Source organism: Lutra lutra, chromosome X, assembly GCF_902655055.1.
Source record: "Lutra lutra chromosome X, mLutLut1.2, whole genome shotgun sequence".
NCBI lineage: Eukaryota > Metazoa > Chordata > Mammalia > Carnivora > Mustelidae > Lutra > Lutra lutra.
The window spans coordinates 52,962,578-52,985,290 of NC_062296.1; the positions used below are offsets into that span (position 1 = coordinate 52,962,578).

Below are 22,713 nucleotides of genomic sequence, written 5' to 3' on the forward strand. Positions count from 1 at the left end.
GGGGCTGATGCACACACACTGGCATTTTGCCTCAGGCTTGCTCTGTAGCTGCCTTGGGCAACTGTGCAGGCTGGGGGTTTGTGGAGGGCCTCGTGGCCTAACTATGACAGCCACCTCTAAACTCAGCTCATTGAGATCTCCCTCTCTTCCCTGTCCATTTCTCCAGTCCCCCCAAAGCCCAGCTACCTGCAGATGCCCCGGATTCCCCCCCCACCTGAGCCCATTCCCCCTCCACCATCACGCCCACTGCCTGCAGACCCCCGAGTGGCCAAGGGCCTGGCCCCCAGGGTGGAGGCCAGCTCCAGTTCTGCAGCAGTATCCTCACTGATTGAAAAATTTGAAAGGTGAGTCTGGTTCCCAGGGGGACCCTGTGGGAGTGAGGGTGGGCCTGGGCCAGGAAGAACAGCTATAAAACGGGTCTCTCAATAAAGCTCATACCCTGCCTCCATGTGTGTCCACCACCTACCTCAGAGAGCCTGTGATTGTTGCCTCGGATAGGCCAGCCCCTGGCCCCAGCCCAGGTCCCATAGAGCCAGCCGTGTTGCCACAGCCACCCCCGCAGCCACCTGTGCCCCAGCTTCCTGAGGGCGAGGCCTCCCGCTGCCTGTTCCTGTTGGCTCCCGGGCCCCGTGATGGCGAGAAGGTGCCCAACCGGGACAGCGGCATTGACAGCATCAGCTCGCCATCCAACAGTGAGGAGACCTGCTTTGTCAGTGATGATGGGCCCCCCAGCCACAGCCTGTGCCCTGGGACCCCTGCCCTGGCCAGTGTCCCTGTTGCTTTGGCTGACTCCCACCGGCCCAGCTCCCAGGAAGTTGATAGCGACCTGGAGGAGGAGGATGACGAGGAGGAGGATGAGAAGGACAGAGAAATCCCAGTGCCCCCGATGGAGAGACAGGAGTCTGTGGAGGTACTGACCCATGTTTACCAAGAGACACGACCATGTGGAAAAACCGGGAGCCTGGCTCTTACACTTGGTTCTTCCCCAGCTTGTTATTCCTCAAAACAGGGCACTGTTTCCACTTTGGATGTTTGGCTTCCCTGGTCCCCGGGTACTAAAATATCAGTAGCAAACCTGTACCTCACCCCGCCCCCTTCACGATAACTACCAAAATGACTATGCACAGTTCCAAATGCCCACTGGGAAAATTGTTCTTCCCTCATCAGAGAACCACTAGCTGGACCTCAGTTTTTCCATCTTAGAGATGTGCATCCTACTTGGGGATCCTTCAAGTCCTACTTCAGCCGGAAACCCCCAAGACTCAGTAGCTCTGTGACACTGGGCAAGTCTCCACTCCTCTACCACAAGCCTCAGTTTTCTTATTTAGAAAATAGAAAGTTTCTCACATTCAGACTCCCCAGCAGCTGGCCACAAGAGGGACACAAGAGCTAGAGCTCCTCCTGCCCGAAGGACCTGAGGCTGTGGCCATGAAGGCTCTTGGCAGCAGGAAACCCTTTCTGTGCCCCAGCAGCCTAAGGCTGCTTTCAGAGGCGTCCCTGAACTTCAGTTAGGTTGCCCCTGGAACACCTTCTTCACCAGAGCCCAGCTCCAGTGCAGAAGCTGAGGCCAGCAACTCAGCAACCATGTGTCTAGTGATTTGGAAACTGGGCCAACAGGCAATGAGTTGTATGCATTTTTGTACTTTGGTGTTTTCTACACCCCAAGTACTCAGCAAACCTTTGCTGCCTGAACTGAGTGGGTGAATAAATAACACTTATAGACTCCTTAATCTGTAGTCTGCTATGTTTTACTTATATTCAATCATTTAATTATCTCGGTTACCAATGGACTTAGGTCCTATTACTATCAGTATATATAGATGAGAATACTTAAATACAGAACAGTTATACAACTTATGCAAGCTAGTGAATGGCAGGGCTAGGATTTGAACCCAGGAAGTCTGACTTCCTGGCCCACACAATCAACCACTGTGCTATGCTAAATGGATAGAGAGGGCAAATGCCTGGGTGCATAAGTGGCCAAGTGAGAGAGTGTGTATCATCAGAATTGAGGAGTGGCCTTTAGGATACACTGGGGAGTCAGAGATTGAAGCTGGGAGGCTTATGGGTCCAGAGATGGGGAATAAGGTTCTCCCAGGGTGGCCCTGGGCTTAGAGTAGCATCTGAGCTGTTTTGAGAATTCTGTGGGCTTGGGTGAAGGTTAGGGTATGGGGTGATGGATGAGTGGTTGCGTCTTCTCCTTTCCAGTTGACTGTGCAGCAGAAAGTGTTCCACATTGCCAATGAGCTCCTGCAAACTGAGAAGGCCTATGTTTCCCGGCTCCATCTTCTGGATCAGGTGATTGACCCCTTGGAGGTCCCTGGGCCCCAGGACCTGGGAGGTGGGTGCCAGGGAGGAAGTAAGAGGGCCTGAGCCCAACCCTACCATGACCAATCTAGAATTGGTAAGACCCCTTTCTGACCTTGACCCCCATCCTGTCTCTGAAGTCAGTTCTGACTGACCCCAAGTTTGTTCTTTGTATCAAACCTCCTTCCTAACTTTGGGTGGGTACATCAACCCTGACTGCAGCTCTAACCTAAATCCTGAATTGACCCCATCCATAAACCAGACCCTGATCCTTATTCTAATCCTGGCCCTAATTCTGAGCCCAAATTCACTAGAATCCATAAGGGTAGGAATTCTGCTTGCTTTGTTCACTATGTCATCCCAGCCATTACAATAGCACACAGTAGGCACTCAAAAATAGGTGTTAAATGAATGGATCTGACCCTGAATCTAATTCTGACCTTGACCCTGCTCCTGACTTCTCATTGTTCCAATGCCTACCTCCAGGTCCTAACCGTGATAACCCAAAATCCAGCCCCACAAAGAAGCCTAACTCCATTCCCTCTCTCCTCAGTCTCGAGACCAGTGCTGATCCCAAAGCTCCAAAGAGCTGTCCACAAACAGTGCCCTCACCTACAAGCTGCCCCTTCCCCAGCCAAGCCCCAGGCCCATCTGGGCTGAACACGCCTGCCCTGCCCCACAGGTGTTCTGTGCCCGGCTACTGGAAGAAGCTCGGAACCGCAGTTCCTTCCCAGCTGACGTTGTCCATGGCATCTTCTCTAACATCTGCTCCATCTATTGCTTCCACCAGCAGTTCCTGCTGCCTGAGCTAGAGAAACGCATGGAGGAATGGTGAGGAACCCCAGATCTAGGCTGTCTACCCTTCTGTCTGCGCGCCTGCCCAACAAATGTGCCCTAGAGTTCATTCCCACCTGTCTTCTCTTACCACCTTTCACGAAGGGAATCAGACCGAAGTTCTGCCTTCTGTGCCCTCCCACTCTAATACAAAACACAGACCAAGACTCCAAAAGTTAGAACAGAATACACAGCCCTTAAGAGTATGAGGTTAGGAGCCAGATTGGCTGGGTTCAGATTTTAGCTCTGCCATTTGCTAGTTTTGTGATATTAAGCAAGTTTCTTAAATTCCTATGGTTCAGTTTCCTCCTCTACATAATGAGGATAATAATAATAGCCTACCTTGGAGAGTTATTTGAAGGATTTAAATGAGTTGACGCATGTTGAGAGCTTAGAACAGTACCCTGTATATAATATATGCTCAATGTGAGCTGTTGTTTTGGGGTTTGTTGTTGTTGTTGTTTTTAAATCAGACCTATGTTGGAGCTGAGAACGGGAGGTTATGGGAATCCAGACAAATGGACCAAACCTAGTCTAGGGTTAGAGAAGGGTTCAGGGAGGTGCTAATTCTTGAGCCAAGTCCTGAGGGAGAAGGGCAGGGTTTACAGGCAATCTCCCAGCCACCAGGCTCTCTCCTCTTACAGTCCATCATTTAGAGTCTATACCCCATGCCATAATGGTCTTTCTGAAAAATCAGACCATATTATGTACTACTTAAAATCATCTCCATGTTCCCCACCCCCATGGGATAAAGTATGTCTCCCTCACTAGACTGTCACCACGGAAGGCTGGCATGAAGCCGTTTCCTACGTCTTCCCAATTACCCATTACCCCTGAGGGATAGGCCTGGCCTGGTTCTTGTGTGCCCCCAGCAGACTGTGACCAACAAGGGCTAAGATCAGGTCTAGTCCTGTGTGCCCCTCAGCGAACTGTGACTCCTGAGGAGTATGAGCAGACTTGTTCACTTTGTCTCCCCTATCAGACAGTGACCCTGTCGGGGCTTAGCTCAGTGTGACTCACTTGTGTCTTCAAATTCCCCGAGCTCGAGACTGGGCACAGAATCAATAAGAAGTGTACGAAGTGGCCCTCACAGGGAGGTGAGGGCAGATGTCTCAGGACATATAATTCCTGGTGCTTGAGAGGGGCACAGTCGGGGCAGGTGGCAGCCCGGGCCATGGCTTCGGGTCAAGCTGAGTCTTTTGGCCTAATTGGCCTGGAACACAAGCAGCAATTCCAGAGGAGCAGAACTGGCCAAGAAGTAGATTTCCAGGAATGTGGTGAAAGTAGCTTACCTGGGACTAGAGGCCTAGAAAGAAGCCCGGGAGAGCTCTGGGGGACAAGGCTCAGCAGGACCGTGCTAGCCCCTGCTTCCACTCCAGGGACCGTTACCCACGCATTGGAGACATCCTTCAGAAGTTGGCACCCTTCCTTAAGATGTATGGCGAGTATGTGAAGAACTTTGACCGGGCTGTGGAGCTGGTAAACACCTGGACAGAGCGCTCCACCCAGTTTAAAGTTATCATCCATGAGGTACAGGTAAGCAGCAAAGCCGGATAGGATGGACTGGGGAGGAGAGGTCTGCAGGGACCCAGGGAGGGGTCTGTGGCCACACCTGAGCCCCTCTGCTTCTGCCTGTCACAGAAGGAGGAAGCCTGTGGCAACCTGACGTTGCAGCACCACATGCTGGAACCCGTGCAGCGCATTCCCCGCTATGAGCTGCTTCTCAAAGACTATCTGTTAAAGCTGCCCCATGGCTCCCCGGACAGCAAGGACGCCCAAAGTGAGTGCATTCCTCCGGACCCTTCCTTACCCCTTCCACCCACCCCCCAGACTTAACTCACAGGGTCAGCCTTCCACGGCAACATAATGAGATCCCAGAATAGGATCTCCAGACTGAAAGGCCCACATTGAAGCTCTGCAGTAAGACCCTAGGATGAACGTCCAGGTTGAGACTCTGCCTGAATACCCAGGGAGAGCACTCAGGAGTCCCCCAGCCTGAAGTCCCCAACTGGAACCCTGGGAGTTGGAATAGTATACCCCGAATGATCCCCTAGAGGGAGCCACTGTTTTCTAGGCCAAGACCCCAAAGCTCACCCCTAGACTCATCCTCAAATGAAGTTGTCCCAAGTCCAAAATGAAACTGAGCCAGAACCCCCAGGGACTGAGAGTGCCCAGACTGACCTCTCAGGCCAAGCCATCTTTACTGAATCTCCACAGCTGAGCCTTACACAAGGAGAGTTGTCTCATCGGGCCCCTGACTATCCATCATCCACATTTAGAGCTCCACTCTGTGTTGCCAGCTGCTACCTAGCACGAACCTCATAAAGAACCTCCCAAGTCTGATCAGAGCCCTACAGAATTACCTCTTCAGAACTGAGCACCCCTGACTGGACCCCAAATTTTCCACCTCCAAGATTTGGATCTAGAGATTAGATACTGGCTTAGATACTGTCTCCTCAGACTGAGTCCTCACACACAGAAACACTAGAAAACTATTTCATTCTGATTCCTCCAGTATGAGACCCACCCCCACCCCCAGGGTCACACCTCAAAGAGTGCTTCCCCAGAGTCTCCCCAACTTCCTCCCCCCAACAGAGTATTATTTCCATTTATTCCTTCACTTATATAACAGCTATTTACTGAGCACCTTATTCTGTGCATTGTTGTAAGCACAGGGGATATGGAAGTGAACAAGACAGCAGATAATAAAGAGAAGTAATAAATACACAGAAGAACATTGAATAGGTGCTACATGTAATTCAAAGAATAGGAAGATGATGTGACAGGGGCTGGGGGGCTTACTTGAGGTTGGGTGGCCTCTCTGAATAGAGGATATTTGAGTCAGACCTGAATGACAAGAAGAAGGGAGCCACATGCCAGCTGGAGAGGGCCATAGCCCCCAGAGGCAACAACAGGTACAGACTTCCTGGGGGGTGAAGGGGGCAGCTTGCATATCTTTTGACCATCAAGAGGGCCAGTGTGACCTGAGCATGGTAAGTGAGGACAGAATGGTAGAAGTAGGGTTAGAGGGAGGAGCCAGACTTTAAAGGCCTAGATAAGGAGATGGATTTTTCTTTTCTGAGTACAGTGGGTAGCCAAGGGAAGATTTTGATCAGGATTATTTGGGAAGCAAGAGAGAGAGAGACCAGTAAGAAGCCTTTGCAATAATCTAAGTGAGAAAAGTCGGCTTGGACAAGGGCAGTAGCAGTGGAAGTAGAGAGAAATGGTTATTTTCAGGATATATTATATCTGGAAGCAGCACTGAAAGAACCAGGATGGAGTGGGTGTGAGGCTTGGGAGAAAGAGTCAAGAATGACTTGCAGATTTTTGGCTAGTGGTGATCATTCTTGAGGTGAGCTCAGGAGGTTGATTTTGAACGTGTTCAAAGTGAGCTGCCAGGTAGGCAGTTAGATGAGTCTAGAATCCCAGGGAGAGAGATACGGGTGTCACTGGCTCATAAATAGTATTCAACACTGTGAGACTGGCCCCGATCACCAAGAGAGTGAATGTAAATGGAGAAGAAATGGGGGCCAAGGACAAAGCTGAGGGAGGTGGCATCAGCAAAGGACTTGACAAGAAGCAGCCCTTTAGGTAGGAGGAAAGTTAGGAAGGTAAAGAGTGCTGGAAGCCACAAGAATCAGGAGCAGACAGTTGTAGTCTGCTGCTGTGTCTACTTCCCAAATTGAGTCCCCTCCACCCTACCACATGGGGCACTTTGCTACCAAGCCTGGACCTCTAGAAAGAGCAAGAACCCTAAAATGTTTGACAGCCAAACTCAACAGACATCTGCAGACTAAGTACCTCAGTCCTCTCCCTGACTGAGAACCCTCACTGAAGTGCCAGGATGAGCTATATAACCTAAACCTTGAGAAAAAGCCTTCCAGACTGATTCCTTAGGAATAGTTCCATGGGCTGACATCTCCAACTGAGCCCTCAGGCTAAATCCAGTATGAGGTCCCAGTTATAGGACGCCTCCCCAACACTGGTTTCCCCAAACTAAGATCTGGGCTTCCAGAATGCTCCTCCCACCCTGAGCTCTGAGAGAGGGTTCCCAGTCAGAGCCCTCAGCCCAAAGTCCCACAAGGAGATTCCCCCAAAAGATCTTCCCAGTCTAGTCTTCATGGCCACCATTCTATAAATAGGTATTGCCAAATGTAGCACCGCAGATTCATCCCCCATTTACTGTCCCTCAGATTGAGACATCTATCCTGAGCCCCCAAAGGTAGACTCTTTTATCAGGGACTGATCCATGCCACAGACTTAGACCACTGAGGCCTCAGACTGATTTCTACAATCTCTCCAGCTGAGATCAAGCTGCCTGATCTGAGCTCCAAACAGACTCCAGATTGTGTTCTCCCTAACCCCAGTCCCCCAGACCCCTATTTTCCATCTCTTTCACTGTGCCCTGGGACTAATGCCCTAGATTTCCCCCCAAATTAAGTCTGATCCTCCAAGTCTGATTTTCCCAGTCTTAACTCCAGACTGACTCCCCACAAACAGTGCCCCCCCACCAGCTTTCTATATCCCAGCCTTGGATTCACAGATTGAGATTCCCAGGGTAAGTCCTACAGAATGAGGTCTCCAGACTGTGCTCCATATCGAGACCCAAGAACGACACCTCACCCCTCCACACTGAGTCTCCACATTTTATTACCCTCCAACTGCGATCCCCAGAAGAAGCCTCCTGGCTCGTTTCTCCACCCAGAGCCCATGGATTCTACAGAATCATGTATCCACAGTGAGCTTTTAGGACTGATTTCTTTCATTTCCACACTGGATCTCTAGCTTGACATTTCCAAACTGAAATTTCCCAAATGAGCTTTCTGTACTGAACCCCCAAAGTGAGTTGCCAGTGTAATATTCCTAAGCTGGGCACCAGCTAGAGTCCATTTTACCAACTATGTGTCCCTGAACAAGCTGCTTGGTCTCAGTTTTCTCATGTGTAGAAGGAGGAGTGAAAAGGATACCTCCCTTGTAGAGTTGTTTTCAGGATGAGATAATCCAGGTAAAGCTGTCAGCACAGTGCCTAGTACATGGCAAAACCCCAATAAATGTTAACAGTTTTTATTACTGAATGTCCTGGCTGATGTACTCCATACTGAATGTCCATAAAATCAGCCCCTAGATTGAGTTTACCTAACTTATGTTCCTATTTTATACCAATATCAACCCTATCTGAGTCTCCAGAATGAACCTCGGAGCTTGGCCTTACCCAACTGAGCTCCCCATGCTAAGCCCAAAAATGAACAATGCCCCCCCACAACCACCACCCAAGAAAGAATTTTCCAGTCTGGTTTTCTGAGATGCTCTGAATGAGATCCAGTGCGACATATGCTCACTAAGCTACCCAGCCCAAGATTTTGACCTCCCCATGTCAGTTTAAGTGCCTCCTCCCAGAAAGTGCCTCAAGGTCTGAGCCCCACTGAATCATAGCTCTCATTCCTTAGACTCACTCCCCCAACATTCTGCTCCCTAGACTGAACTCTGGAACCCAGACTCTAGACTGGGCTCCTCAAATAGGCCAAGGGGAACTGCTGGCCTAAACTGCCTCTCCTGAGCCCAAGATTGAACTCCAGACCCAGGCTGCCAAAGACCCACCAGAGCTTCAGATAAGACCCCTACACCAACTCCCCCAAACCACACTCCCTACTCCAAACCCCCAAATGAAATCCTAGACTGACATCCCAGACAAAGCCTACACACACCAGACCCCTGGAAATACCAATTTGCACTCCATACAAGGCATCTCCAGACAGAACTCCCCAGAGCAAAGCCTCTAGTCTGAGTTCAGTAACCTGTACTGGCCTGAGTGGGTATCTCACAGCTTACGAGAGTCTTCTTTCTGTCCCTTTCCTGGTTACCTCCTACCTCTACCACCCAACATGTCCCCTGCCCTGGAGTGGGGGAGATACAGAATGTGTAGGAGAAAGGGCAGATGGCCGAGCAGGTCCAGCTCTGATGTCAACTCAGCCACTTCCCAGGTATACAGCTTAAAGCCACCACCTCTTCTCTCTGTTTCCTCATTTTGGACAAATAGGTCCCAAATCACACCTATCTTACAGAGTTGTTGTGAGGACTGAGAGGAGCTAATTTATGCAAAGTATCTGATGGGGAGCCCTGGAGAGGGTGGGGGTACCCTGGCCCCATCCTAGGGAGTTCCTAGTCTACTGAGGGATGCAGATTTATCAATACATGATGGATACAGTGTGACTAGTGGGACAGAAGGGAGCACGGAGGACTGTGGGAACCAAGACAGGGTCCTGACCCAGCCTAGGAACTCCGGACAGGTTACTAGGGGAGGTAAGCTGAATCCAGAAGACTGAGTGGCACTTAGCCAGATGAAACAAGAAAGGGCGTGTTTAGGGAGGTACAAGTGGAGGAAGTTGGAGAGGAAATCAGAGATTTCCAAGGGCTTTCAAGGCCAGGCTAAAGGGCTGGGTTTTTCCCCTACAGATACAGGGGAGCTATTGATAGATTTAAGCAGAAGGGTTGTCACTCTCTGTCAAGCTGTATGTGAGAAAGATCCCTATGGCAGCTAGGGTTGAAGATTAGAGACTCCTGAAAGGCCTGAGCTGGGTCAGCAGCTACAGATCTTGAGTATCAAGACTTGGTCATGGAGGCAGAGCCTCCTAGAAAAGCAAGACTTGGTTTCCCAGCCATATGGACCCTCTTCAGAAGCACCTGGACTCCTCCATCACAGGCAGATTTTCTCGTGAGAAAATTCAGCACCCTATAGACAAGAGTGGGATGCAGGACAGCTGTAGCAGGGCCTCAAGTGTAGGCAGGATTGTTAGTGTGCGGGGATGTGTAGGGATTTATTTCAAGATTTTTTTCCCCCCAATGATACCTGGTTGCTATAGGAGATATGGAAATTACAGAAAAGATGAAAGAGATAGGGAAGAAAGATGGCTGTGATACAAGCCCCCAGAGAATAAGCACAATGAACATTCTGACGTATTTTCTTCCCAGTTTTTTTTAATACACATATATTTGCAAAATCGAGATCATTTGGTGTACACAAGTTGGTATCCTTTTCTTAAAATATCTTGAACATTTCACAAATTATGAAAAACTCCACATAAGCATCACTTGCAAAGGATGTTCAACATTCTATTCTATGAATGCACAGTAATTTATTTAACTGAACCCTTACAGTTGGACATTTTTTTTGAGAGAGAGAGAGAGAAAGACAGTGAGCATGCAGTGGGGGGAGGGGGAAAGGGAGAGAGAGAATCTTTTTTTTTTCTTTTCAGCCTAACAGTATTCATTGTTTTTGCACCACACCCAGTGCTCCATGCAATCCGCGCCCTCTCCAATACCCACTACCTGGTTCCCTCAACCTCCCACCCCCCGCCCCTTCAAAACCCTCAGATTGTTTTTCAGAGTCCATGGTCTCTCATGGTTCACCTCCCCTTCCAATTTCCCTCAACTCCCTGAGAGAGAGAATCTTAAGCAGCACCAAACAGTGTGCAGCCTGACACACAGGGCTTGATCTCATGACCCTGAGATCATGACCTAAGCCAAAATCAAGAGTTAGTCGCTTAACCTACTAAACCACTCAGGCACCCCTAAGTTTTTGTTTTAATTCCAGTATAGTTAACATACAGTATTATATTAGTCTCAGGTGTACAATGCAGTGACAATTTTACACATCACCCAGTTCTCATCAAGACAAGTGTGTTCCTTAATCCCCATCACCTACTTAACCCTCCCCCACCCCCTTTCCCTCTAGTCTGGAATTGTGATGCCTCCAGCTTTGCTTATCTTTTTCAAGATTGCTTTGGCTATTCAGAGTCTTTTGTGGTTCCATACAAATTTTAGGATTATTTGTTCTAGCTCTGTGAAAAATGCTGTTGCTATTTTGATAGGGATCATATTAAATATGTAGATTGCTTTGGGTAGTATAGACATTTGAACAATATTTGTTCTTCCAAGGGCACCTGGGTGGCTCAGTCATTAAGTGTCTGCTTTTGGCTCGGGTCATGATCCCAGGTCCTGGGATTGAGCCCCGCATCGGACTCCCTGCTTAGTGGGAAGCCTGCTTCTCCCTCTCCCACTTCCTCTGCTTGTGTTCCCTTTCTCGCTGTCTCTCTCTGTGTCAAATAAATAAATAAAATCTTCAAAAAAAATTGTTCTTCCAATCCATGAGCAGAGAATGTCCTTCCATTTCTTTGTGTCATGTTCAGTTTCTTTCATCAGTGTTTTAAAGTTTTCAGAGTACAGTTCTTTTACCTCTTTGGTTAAGTTTATTCCCAGGTACTGTGCAATTTAAATGGGATTGTTTTCCTAATTTCTCTTTCTGCTTCTTCATTATTAGTATATAGAAATGCAACAGATTTCTATACATTGATTTTGTATCCTGTGATTTTACTGAATTCATTGATCAGTTCTAGCAGTTTTTTGGTGGAGTCTTTTGGGTTTTCTTTCACTATAGTATCATGTCATCTGCAAATAGTGAAAATTTTATTTCTTCCTTACCAATTTGGATGCCTTTTATTTCTTTTTATTGTCTGATTGCTGTGGCTAGGACTTCCAGTACTGTGTTGAGTGGAAGTAAGGAGAGTGGACATCCTTGTCTTATTCCTGATCATAGGGGGGAATTTCTCCATTTTCCCTCTTGAGTATGATGTTCCCTGTGGGTTTTTCCACAGATGGCCTTTATTATGCTGAGGTATGTTCCTTCTAAACATACTCTGTTGTGGGTTTTTCTCAAGAATGGATGTTGTTCTTTATCAAATGTTTTTTTCTGCATCTATTGAGATGATCATGTGGTTTTTGTCCTGTTGATGTATCACGTTGATTGATTTGTGAATATTGATCCGCCCTTGCAACCCAGGAATAAATCCCACTTCACCGTGGTGGATGATTCTTTTTATCTATTTTTGAATACAGGTTGCTAGTATTTTGTTGAGGATTTTTCAACTGTGTTCACAAGGTATATTGACCTATAGTTCTCTTCTCTTATGGTGCCTTTATCTGGTTTTGGAATCAAGGTAATGCTGGCCTCACAGGATGACTTTGGAAGTTTTCCTTCCTCTTCAAATTTTTTGGAATAGTTTGAGAAGAACGGATATTTTTTCTAGAAACACAATTTTTCTTTTCTTTTTAAAGATTTTATTTATTTGTCAGAGAGAGAGAGAGCAAGCACAGGCAAGGGGAGCAGCAGGCAGAGGGAGAAGCAGAATCCCCCAAGCAAGGAGCCCAATGTGGGACTCGATCCCAGGATTCTGGGATCATGACCCAAGCCAAAGGCAGACGCTTAACTGACTTATCCACCCAGACATCCTGAGAAGAATAAATATTAACTCTTCTCTAAATGTTTGGTAGAAATTGCCTTTGAAGCCCTCTGGTCCTACACTTTTGTTTATTGGGAGTTTTTTGATTACTGATTTAATTTCCTTGGCGATTATCAGTCTGTTTCTTCCTGCTTCAGTTTTGGTAGGGTTTATGTTTCTAGGAATTTATCCATTTCTTCTAGGTTGTCCAATTTGCAGGCATATAGTTTTTCACAATATTCTCTTACAGTTGTTTGTATTTCTGTGGTGTTGGTTGTTTTTTCTTCTCTCTCATTTGTGACTTTATTTGAGTAGTTCCCCCCCTTTTTTCAATGAGTCTAGCTAGGGAGTTATTGGTTTTGTTGATTAGAATGTGTATTTTCTTAGTATAGATTCCTATAATCTTTATTATTGAGACAAAAAATAGGCTGATCTCTTTTTTTAAGATTTTATTTATTTGAGAGAGAGAGGGAGGGAGAGGGAGAGAGAGAGCATGAGCGGCAGGGGTGGGGAGACAGAGGGAGAAGCAGACTCCTCACTGAGCAAGGAGCCTGATATGAGCTAGATCCCAGGACCCTAGGAATATGACCTGAGCTTAAGGCAGATGCTTAACTGACTGAGCCACCCAGGCGCCCGTCTTTGTTTCTTTATATGGCTCTTTTTTATTATAAAAGTAATACATGCTCTTTGTCAAAAATATGGAAAATACAGCAAAATCTAAAGGACATGACGAAAAGCACCCATAGTCCCACCATTCAGAGACAACTTGTTAAACATGAGTATGTTTCTTTCCAGTTACCTATGTAATTGTTATTGTTATTTTTAATGGTAATAATAATCCTGTTAAGCTTGTATTTTATTCACTGCCAGTTATTCCATGTACTATAATTCTGCTGTTGTGGGATTAATTGAGATAGTTTCTGATTTTAAGTGATGTTGCTATGGACATCTTTGAGGCTGGTGCTTTCCAGGATGGGGAGGGTGTAGTCAGGCCAGGAGGAGGTATTCAAGGACCAAAGAAGCCCCCAAGAGCCTCATCTCTGCTAGTCTCCCGCTTGACCTCCCACTCTGCCCACAGAGTCTCTGGAGCTGATAGCCACAGCGGCGGAGCACTCTAACGCTGCCATCCGCAAAATGGTGAGTGGCCTTTCCAGCCCCTGCCCCTCCTTGGCCACCCACCTGTGGTGTCTTTGTCCTGGGGGACTTGTGACTTGTGGACATGTCAGGGGAGGCCAGCACCCCAACCCTGCCTTCTGCTTCCTGTCTCCTACCAGGAGCGAATGCACAAGCTGCTGAAGGTATATGAGCTGCTAGGGGGTGAGGAGGACATTGTCAGCCCCACCAAAGAGCTCATAAAAGAAGGCCACATCCTTAAGCTGTCAGCAAAGAATGGGACCACTCAAGACCGATACCTCATACTAGTAAGTGCCAGGTGTGGGGTTGCACACATTGACTTGGTACTCACTCACGACTATACCTCCTGCTACATTCTTTCCTCTATTAATTCCTTGTATTTTCACTACCTACAGCTAGGAATATTTTTTCTCTACTCCAGAGGGGATGTAACTAAGACTTAGAAGTGACTTGCCCAAGGTTGCCCAACTGGGCAGTGACTCCCATGCCTAGGCTCTTTCCTTCTGATCCTTGTACCCAACTTGCGCTGTGCTTTCTCCATCTATTGCCTTGATTCCCCAGCAATAAAGCTTCAGGAGTCCTGTAAGGATAGGGAGCTGGGCCACACCTCTCCTGGGTCCTCCACACATACGTCCCAAAACTTTTCCTTCCTAGTTCAACGACCGCCTCCTTTACTGCGTGCCCAGGCTGCGGCTCCTTGGCCAGAAGTTTAGCGTGCGGGCACGCATTGATGTAGATGGCATGGAGGTGAGCACCAGGAAGTGGGAAATGGGTACCTGGAGTGGGGGCTTGGTTCTGGGAGGGATAAAGTTGTTCTGACTTTGACCGCAAGTCTTTGTGTGCATGTGTGAAGAGGGTAAGGGCTCTGTGGAGCTTAGTTATCCTCACAAAGACTTTTTCTCCCTCCATTTAGCTAAAGGAAAGCTCCAACCTCAATCTGCCTCGGACCTTCCTGGTGTCAGGAAAGCAGCGCTCCCTGGAGCTCCAGGCTAGGTACTTGACCTTACCTATACCTTCCCTCCAGCCCCCTCTTTCCCTTCAGATATGAGGCATCTAGTTTCAGGCTACCTCACCAAGGAAGAGATCATTCCACAGAAAAGATGGGCACCTTTTCCCAAAGATGCTGGCTTGCTCTTCTGATGGGTTTTGTTAGGGGAGAGGGGAGAATGAGATATTAATCCCAACAGGAATAACAACAGTACGGTTTCTTGTAGATTCAGAGATTGAAGAGAAATAACAACCAAATGCAATGCTTGGTCCATGATAGAACCTAATTTGAACAAAACCCTAAAATACATTTGCAAGACAACAGGGAAAATCTAAGTATGAACTGAACAATAACTGTTGGGTAATTACTGCTAACTTTTTCAGGTGTGATAATGGTATAATTGTTATACAAGAGAATGGCCTTGTTTTTTCATGATGCATGCTGAAGATTTAGTATCATGATACCTGTAATTTATTTTTAAAAGACTTATTAACCAGAAATATATAAAAACATATACATACATATATAACTATATGTGAACATATACATATATATGAAGTAAATATAGCAAAATATTTTTTAAATTTGCATCTATATAGTAGGCATACATTTAGTGAATTTGTGCTATCCTGTCTGCTTTTTTGTATGCTTGAAATTTTTTATAATAAAACTTTTAAAAATAACAACATTTAAAAATAATGTCTAGCCATTTAACAAAGGGGCTTTCATATCCATCCTCTACTTGGATCATTATAATAATAGCTCACATTTAGTGAAGACTTGCTCTTATGTTAGGCACTGTTTTAAGTGAATTTTAACTGAAACATTTTAAGTTTAACCTGACTAGTTGAATCCTTAAAACAACTCTTGAAGTAGCTACTGTTACCATCAACCCCATTTCACAGATGAGCAAACTGTGGCACAGAAGAGTTATGTACCTTGCCCAAGATCTCATAGCTAGAAAGCAGAGCTGGAAATAGAGCTCACATTGCCTTCTGAGGGCCCAAGTGATTAGGAACCGAGGTCAGGGTCAGGGCCAGAGAATGGATGCATATGGGTAGATGGTTTATTTCTGACAGGCTGCAAGGAAGTGAGTGAGAAATGAGAGTCAGAACCCTCACTGCTAGGACTGTGTGGAGGCCGGAAAGAGAGATGAATGTTACCTTTGAAGCTCTGGGGGACTGAGAGAGCATCCCCGAGGCCTGAGGCCTGCAGCCAGGAAGCAAGAACAAAGCCAACGTGGGCACATCCAGGAGGGGGCTCAGCAGAACCTGAGTGACAAGTCATATTACTCAGACAGGTCTTCTGCTGGGAGGATGGGAAGGAGGGGGCTGCTGAAACACAATGGAGCCAGAGAGGAGCACTAAGCAGTGTAGGGTTTCCTCCTAGTGGCAGAGGAAAGGCATGGAGGGTTTGCTTTGCAATTGTTTGTACTGCCCTTTAAAATTTTTAATGAAAAATTTCAAATACGCAGAAAAGTGGAAATACAACAAACACCCTTATACCTACCATTTAGACAACTAGTGTTCAACCTTGGCAACACAGGGATCAACTGGGGAACTTTTAAAAAATGCTGCTGTCTGAAGTGTGCCTGTCTGGCTCAGTCAGTAGAGCATGTGACTCTTGATCTCGGGGTTAGAGGTTTGAGCCCCACGTTGGATGCAGAGATTACTTAAAAATAAAATCTTTTAAAAAATACTGATGTCTGAAACCCACCCTCAAAGACTGATTGAATTTGTCTGGGGCACAGCCTGAACATGAGGAGTTTTAAAAGCTCCCTTGGTGGTTTTAGTATGTGCACCAAGGTTTAGAACCACAGACTTAAGAATCAACAATTATTGACATTTTGCCATATATATCTTTGGCTGAACCATTTTAAAGTAAAGACATGATACTTCACCCCAGGCCTTTCCTTTCCTCTAGTTGCATATATATATGTATGTGTATACACACATACACACACCCACATATACACACACACATTTTCTTTCTATATTTTATTATGAAAATATTACAAAATGCAGAAAAGTTAAAAAAATTATACAGTGAACACATGTAAACCCACCATACAGATTCTATAAGTGCTAACATTGTCCTATATTTACTTTATCACCAATGTATCCTTTTACCCATCCACCAATCCATCTGGTTTTTTTAACATGCATTTCAAACGAAGTTACAGGCATCACTACACCTCATCCCTTAAAGACTTTGGTGTGCATATTATTAACTAGAGTTCAGTATTTGTTAAATGCCCTCTTCTTTTCTTGAGGCCAAATTTTCACACAGTTAAATGCACAGGTCTTAAATGTGTACCATCATTAAGTTTTGATAAATATAAACATACATGTCACATGTTTTTTTTTTAAATAGAATGCTATGTGTATTTTATGTTTTTACTTAACATCAAGAGCTTTCTATACCACTTAACATATTATATTTCACTTAACATATTATAAACAGATTTCTATACCATTTATGTTGTCTGACAGTAATGATATACCATCATTTCTTTTTTTTTTTTTTAAAGATTTTATTTATTTATTTGACAGAGAGAGATCACAAGCAGGCAGAGAGGCAGGCAGAGAGAGAGGAGGAAGCAGTCTCCCTGCTGAGCAGAGAGCCCGATGAGGGGCTCGATCCCAGGACCCTGAGATCATGACCTGAGCCGAAGGCAGCGGCTTAACCCACTGAGCCACCCAGGCGCCCCACCATCATTTCTTTTTATCTGATCCCCTGTTCGGTACTTAGGCTGCTTCCAATTTTTCATAATAAATAGCATTGCAATGGACATTCTTGTAGCTAAATATTAACTCCTATTCTTAATTTTTCATGAAGTGATTCTAAGGATGTAGTCAGATTTTCATATTAGAAAAATTCTTTCGATGTCTGGTATGTAGATGTGGAAGGGGATTAGAAGAGGCCAGGAAGGAGTCAGCCAAGAAACTGGGTCCTGTCCCTAGTAAGCAGTTTACGGAGCTGTCCCAGCCTAGAGGCCTTGGAGACTCCAGGGCATACAGGAGAGGTGGGAAAGGAAGGAAAAAGGAAGAGGTAACTCACACTGATTGAGCACCTAGTGGAGATTATGCTAGGCACTTTACCTATCACTTGTTACTGTTCAGAACAACCCAAACCAAACTGATCATTCTCTCCATGTAAAACGGAGAAGAAAATGGACTAAAAGCTCCCCACCCTTTCTCAAATTTGCCATTCCAACAACAGGGAGCTATTTATGGTTTCTTGTATGTTCCATAATTTTACACACACCTCACCCATAAACCTCTACTTGAGGCCCAGTACCTCCTTGAAGAAACCTTCCTTAACAGCCCCACCCAGGGGCGCCTGGGTGGCTCAATGGGTTAAAGCCTCTGCCTTCGACTCAGGTCATGATCCCGGGGTCCTGGAATCGAACCCCACATCGGGCTCTCTGCTCTGTGGGTAGCCTGCTTCCTCCTCTCTCTCTCTCTGCCTGCCTCTCTGCCTACTTGAGATCTCTGTCAAATAAATAAAATTAAAAAAAAAAAAAACAGCCCCACCCAAATTCCAGGCTGGGGCAGGTCTCTCCTTCTGGGCTTCTCGGCCCTATTTTCACTCTGGGTCACAGTGCTAATCCCTCTGTATTATCCCTATCTCCCCTCCTAGACCATGAGCTCCTTGAGGGTAGGGCCAGCCCTCTCTAAGCCCCAAGTCCCTAGCACAGGGTCTGGAAATTATTAGTAACTGCTGAATAAATAAACACAGGCTACATGACTTGCCTAAGGTCACATAATAAGTTAAGGACCAGAGGGTCAAAACCCTGGTCTGACTCCAAAATACTGTTTACCATTCCAGTTGCTTTTTGTTGGCCTGCCTAACCCAACATTTTTCTTTCTCCCCCGCACCCCAAGGACTGAGGAGGAGAAGAAAGACTGGGTCCAGGTAACATCCAAGGCGGCTTTGTGGTAGGGGGCTGGAGGAGTATTAACAGGTCTCCTTGGGGTTTGTGGACTCTCCCCTAAACTCATGTTAGACCAGAATGGGCCTGGACACAGCTTTCTAACAAACTTTACCATCCCTGTTTTACAGATAAGCAAACTGAGGTCCAGAGGTTAAACAGAAACTCGCAGATTCTCCCTTTAGAAAGCTGGCTCCTCTGAGGGTATAACCCCAGTGAGTTAAATCCTGTAAAACCTGAAGCCCAGACAGTGGCCAGGAAGACCTTCTGTGATTTTTCAACCACTGATCTGAGAACTGGATTTGGGATTGGGCTTGCTCAAGATCATATGCCTAACAAGGGGCAGAGTCTGGCCAAGAAACCAAGTTTTCCGACTCCAGGCTAGGTCATAGGAAGTTGAGGTGAGGGTGGAAGTAGGTGGGTTGTGAGGTGATCTGACCTCTTATTTCTTACAACCTCCTTTATAGGCCATCAACTCCACCCTCCTGAAGCATGAACAGACGCTGGAGACCTTCAAACTGTTGAACTCAACAAACAGGGAAGATGAAGACACACCCCCTAATTCTCCAGTAAGAGTCCCCACCCTCTCCCCCTGCACTGGGACCCCTTCCAGGCTTCCAAGTCCCCACTTTACCTTGAAATGATCCTTGCCCCTTCCCGGAGAGTGAACACCAGAGAGGCAGAGTGCAGGACCTCAGAAGCACAGTCTTCTTTTGGTATGGCCACAGAGGAATCATGGGGGAAACTGAGGCCCAGAAAGTAAAAATGACTTGTCGTCAGTAGTACAGCGAGGTAAGGACAGAGCAAGGACTCAAAGGCAGGTCTTCTGAATGTTATCTGCTGCTTCCCACTGATGATCCAAGCCTTCAGGCAGAGGGCAGGGGCTGGCTGGACTGGGCTGGGGAGTAGCTATCTCTGACCTGGGACCTGGCCCTCTCTCCAGAATGTGGATCTTGGGAAGCGGGCACCTACACCCATCCGAGAAAAGGAAGTCACCATGTGCATGCGCTGCCAGGAGCCCTTCAATTCCATCACCAAACGCAGGCACCACTGCAAGGCCTGCGGGCATGTGAGTTTGGGCAGGCAGGGGCAGAGATAGGGAGGGGACAGGCTGGCAGCCCAAAGGCCCACTTCTGAGTGGGTTACCCTCTAAGTGGGGGAAGCCATGAGTCCACTGTGGGAGTTGGTACACTGAAGGGAAAGACCTGCAGGAACCAGGCTGTTTTTGCCCACTTGCCACCCCAGGTGGTTTGTGGGAAGTGCTCCGAGTTCCGGGCCCGCCTCATCTATGACAACAACCGCTCCAACCGTGTGTGCACGGACTGCTACGTGGCCTTGCATGGGGTGCCTGGGAGCAGCCCGGTCTGCAGCCAGCATACACCCCAGCGCCGGAGGTCTATCCTGGAGGTAAGAGCCAGGTCCCCGACTAACAGTCCCACGCCAACCACATGGGCCCCAGCCACCCACCGTGACTGACACACGCGTGGGCATCTCTGAAATGCTAGGGTGCTATGTGCTTCCACTGACCAAGTGACCCAGGCTTGGAGTGAGTAAAATGAATCCAAGAGTGAGTGAAAGACGAATTTTTATTTAAGTGCTTTAGCCATTTAATCCTCACAGTAAGTAATCTATCCATGCTATTCCTATCCCTGGGTTACAAATGAGGAAACTGAGGCTCAGGGAGTTATTTGCCCAAATTACACAGCCAGCAAGTGGCAGAGCTAGTGTGTTTTTTCAATAAACAAATTATCTTTTCTTATTACAAAATAGGATATGTGCGCTGGGGAAAATTAGACAATATAAACAAAAATAATAAAAACACCCCATTCCTTCTACCCACTAGATTACCACTATTAATAGTTGTGCTGTAGCATGCCATACATACATTTTTTGTTTTGTTTTTAACCAAATTGAGGTATTTATTTCACTTAACATTTAAAGAATGCTTACTCTGGGGGTGCCTGGGTAGCTCAGATTGTTAAGTGGCTGACTCTATTTCAGCTCAGGTCATGATCTCAGGGTCCTGAGATGGAGCCCTGGGGTGAGTTCCTCACTCAGGGGGGAGTTTGCTTGAGGATTTACTCTCTCCCTCTGCCCCTAATTCCTGCTCACGTGCACGTGCGAGCGCTCTTCTCTCTCTCTCTCTCTCTCTCTCAAAAATAAATAAATAATTTTTAAAAAAGAATGCTTACTCCGTGCCAGGCACTCTTCTGAGCATTTTGCATACATTAACTCATTTAATCCTTACAACAGACCTATATATTCTCCTTCCAAATCAATACATCTTCATCTCAAGCTGGGATTCTAAGCCAGACTGCCTTACCCAGCTACCCAATCCTCTTCACAATGCTAGGGTTGCCTCTTGCTAAATCCAAGGCATGGATGTTATGATGAAAGACAACGAACAGGGGGAGGTATAAAGGCATTAAGTAACTTGAGGAATAAATCAACTGATGGAACAATGCCTGCCTGGCATCTAGGTGCCCCTGTTGAAACACCCCTCCCACCAACTTTTAGGAGGCAAGCAGCCACTGCAGTGCAGCAGACAAGCCTGGCTTCCAGCCTCAATTCTAACCCACAGTGGGTGGGGGTACTGGACAAATCCTTCCCACCATCTGAGCTTCGGCCTTATCAATCCCTAAGCTGAGGGCATGTCAAAGCCAAGAGTAGCCAGGCCAGGCCTTCTATCAACACTGATGTCCCCTATGTCTCTGGCCACAGAAACAGGCCTCAGTGGCTGCGGAGAACAGCGTCATCTGCAGCTTCCTACACTACATGGAGAAAGGTGGCAAAGGCTGGCACAAGGCATGGTTCGTCGTCCCTGAGAATGAACCCTTGGTGCTGTACATCTATGGAGCCCCTCAGGTGTGCATCCCATTCTTTCAGGGCCTTTCAGCCACCTGGCAAAACCAGGCTGCTCCTCTTCCCTTTCAGTCCTTGACCTCTCCTTGGCCTTGGGAGATGGGGTAAGGCTAAGGGGAAATCAGAACCCCTACCCTTGTGAGACAAAGACCAGCTAGAGACAAGGAGTGACTGTGGGCCAACATGTGTAGGGAAAAGCGGGGTGAGATAGTCGAGCTAGTTTCATGGAGGTTAGACACCGCTAGGTCCAGTTTGGAGCAGGGAAGAACATGTAAATGGAGGCAAAAGCTAAAACAAAGGCCTGCAAGTATTATATTTTATATGCTAAAGAGACTAGCCCAATTGGTTTTGGTTGTGGGAAGAAATGGGTATTTGAACTAGCCTGCATGCTAGCCTCAGTTGACATTTTTCAGTTGCTATCAGTGGAGCCATGGAAGTTTCCTGAGGAGGGGAAGGAAAAGAAGGGTTCAGCAGATGCAAAACTAGTGAGAAGCCCAGCCTCGAGGTGACCCCAGCTCTGTCCTGTTCCCTAGGATGTGAAAGCCCAGCGCAGCTTGCCCCTCATTGGCTTTGAGGTGGGGCCTCCTGAGGCAGGGGAGCGGCCTGACAGAAGGCACGTCTTCAAGATCACCCAGAGCCACCTGAGCTGGTACTTCAGCCCCGAGACAGAGGAGCTGCAGCGGCGATGGATGGCAGTGCTCGGTCGGGCAGGCCGTGGGGACTCGTTCTGCCCAGGGCCCACACTGTCTGAGGACAGGGAGATGGAGGAGGCACCAGTGGCAGCTTCAGGAGCCATTGCTGAACCCTCCGAAGCCCCCCAGACCCAAGACAAGACCTAGAGGGTTTGGGAGTAACTGGGGCCCACTGCCCCATACTCTAGCTGCCCATGTCCAATTGGGGGCCCCAGCCCCCTCCCTCCCAGCTCAGTCAATACTTGAACTCCCATCATGGGCACTTTCAATCCTCAGTGCTGGGTCTTGGGTTTTTTAATTCATCTTTTCACAAAACATGGGCTTTAAAAAAAAATTCCTACAGTGATGTTAATTTTTTTAAAATCCCTGTCCCCAGGAAGGGTGGGAGCTGTTGCTAGACCCCCTTGAATTAGGCTGTTTTGTCCTCCATCCCTTCAACATCCTACAGATCCTGCCTCCACCCAATTCCCCCCCAAACTGGAGGCAGATTTGGATTCAAGTGCCAGTTCTGCCACTGACCCCATGGTCCTGGCCCACCCCTGCCCCCCAGCCAGTGTCTTTACACACGTTACATGGGGTGGTGACGAGACCCCTCCTGCCTCTTCCATGGCTTATAGCTTCTACCCGGCCCCAAGGCTACCCAGTATTTTATCGTCCAGACCCATGGCAGGGCCACAGGGCAGGACA

General features: G+C 47.3%; 1 protein-coding gene across 1 annotated transcript in view; it reads left to right on the forward strand.

Moving 5' to 3' along the window:
* The window catches only part of FGD1 (FYVE, RhoGEF and PH domain containing 1), a 40,597-nt gene extending 18,235 nt beyond the window's left edge, over window positions 1-22,362 (forward strand). The window contains exons 3-18 of the mRNA XM_047714699.1: window positions 167-344; window positions 472-910; window positions 2,209-2,298; window positions 2,990-3,138; window positions 4,521-4,677; window positions 4,783-4,921; window positions 13,495-13,553; window positions 13,691-13,837; window positions 14,205-14,297; window positions 14,464-14,543; window positions 18,426-18,456; window positions 18,940-19,041; window positions 19,416-19,541; window positions 19,718-19,879; window positions 21,194-21,337; window positions 21,868-22,362. Coding sequence (XP_047570655.1) covers window positions 167-344; window positions 472-910; window positions 2,209-2,298; window positions 2,990-3,138; window positions 4,521-4,677; window positions 4,783-4,921; window positions 13,495-13,553; window positions 13,691-13,837; window positions 14,205-14,297; window positions 14,464-14,543; window positions 18,426-18,456; window positions 18,940-19,041; window positions 19,416-19,541; window positions 19,718-19,879; window positions 21,194-21,337; window positions 21,868-22,173 — 2,402 coding nt within the window. The 3' untranslated portion in view covers window positions 22,174-22,362. The remainder of the gene's footprint in view (window positions 1-166; window positions 345-471; window positions 911-2,208; window positions 2,299-2,989; window positions 3,139-4,520; window positions 4,678-4,782; window positions 4,922-13,494; window positions 13,554-13,690; window positions 13,838-14,204; window positions 14,298-14,463; window positions 14,544-18,425; window positions 18,457-18,939; window positions 19,042-19,415; window positions 19,542-19,717; window positions 19,880-21,193; window positions 21,338-21,867) is intronic.
* Window positions 22,363-22,713: the final 351 nt, after the last annotated feature.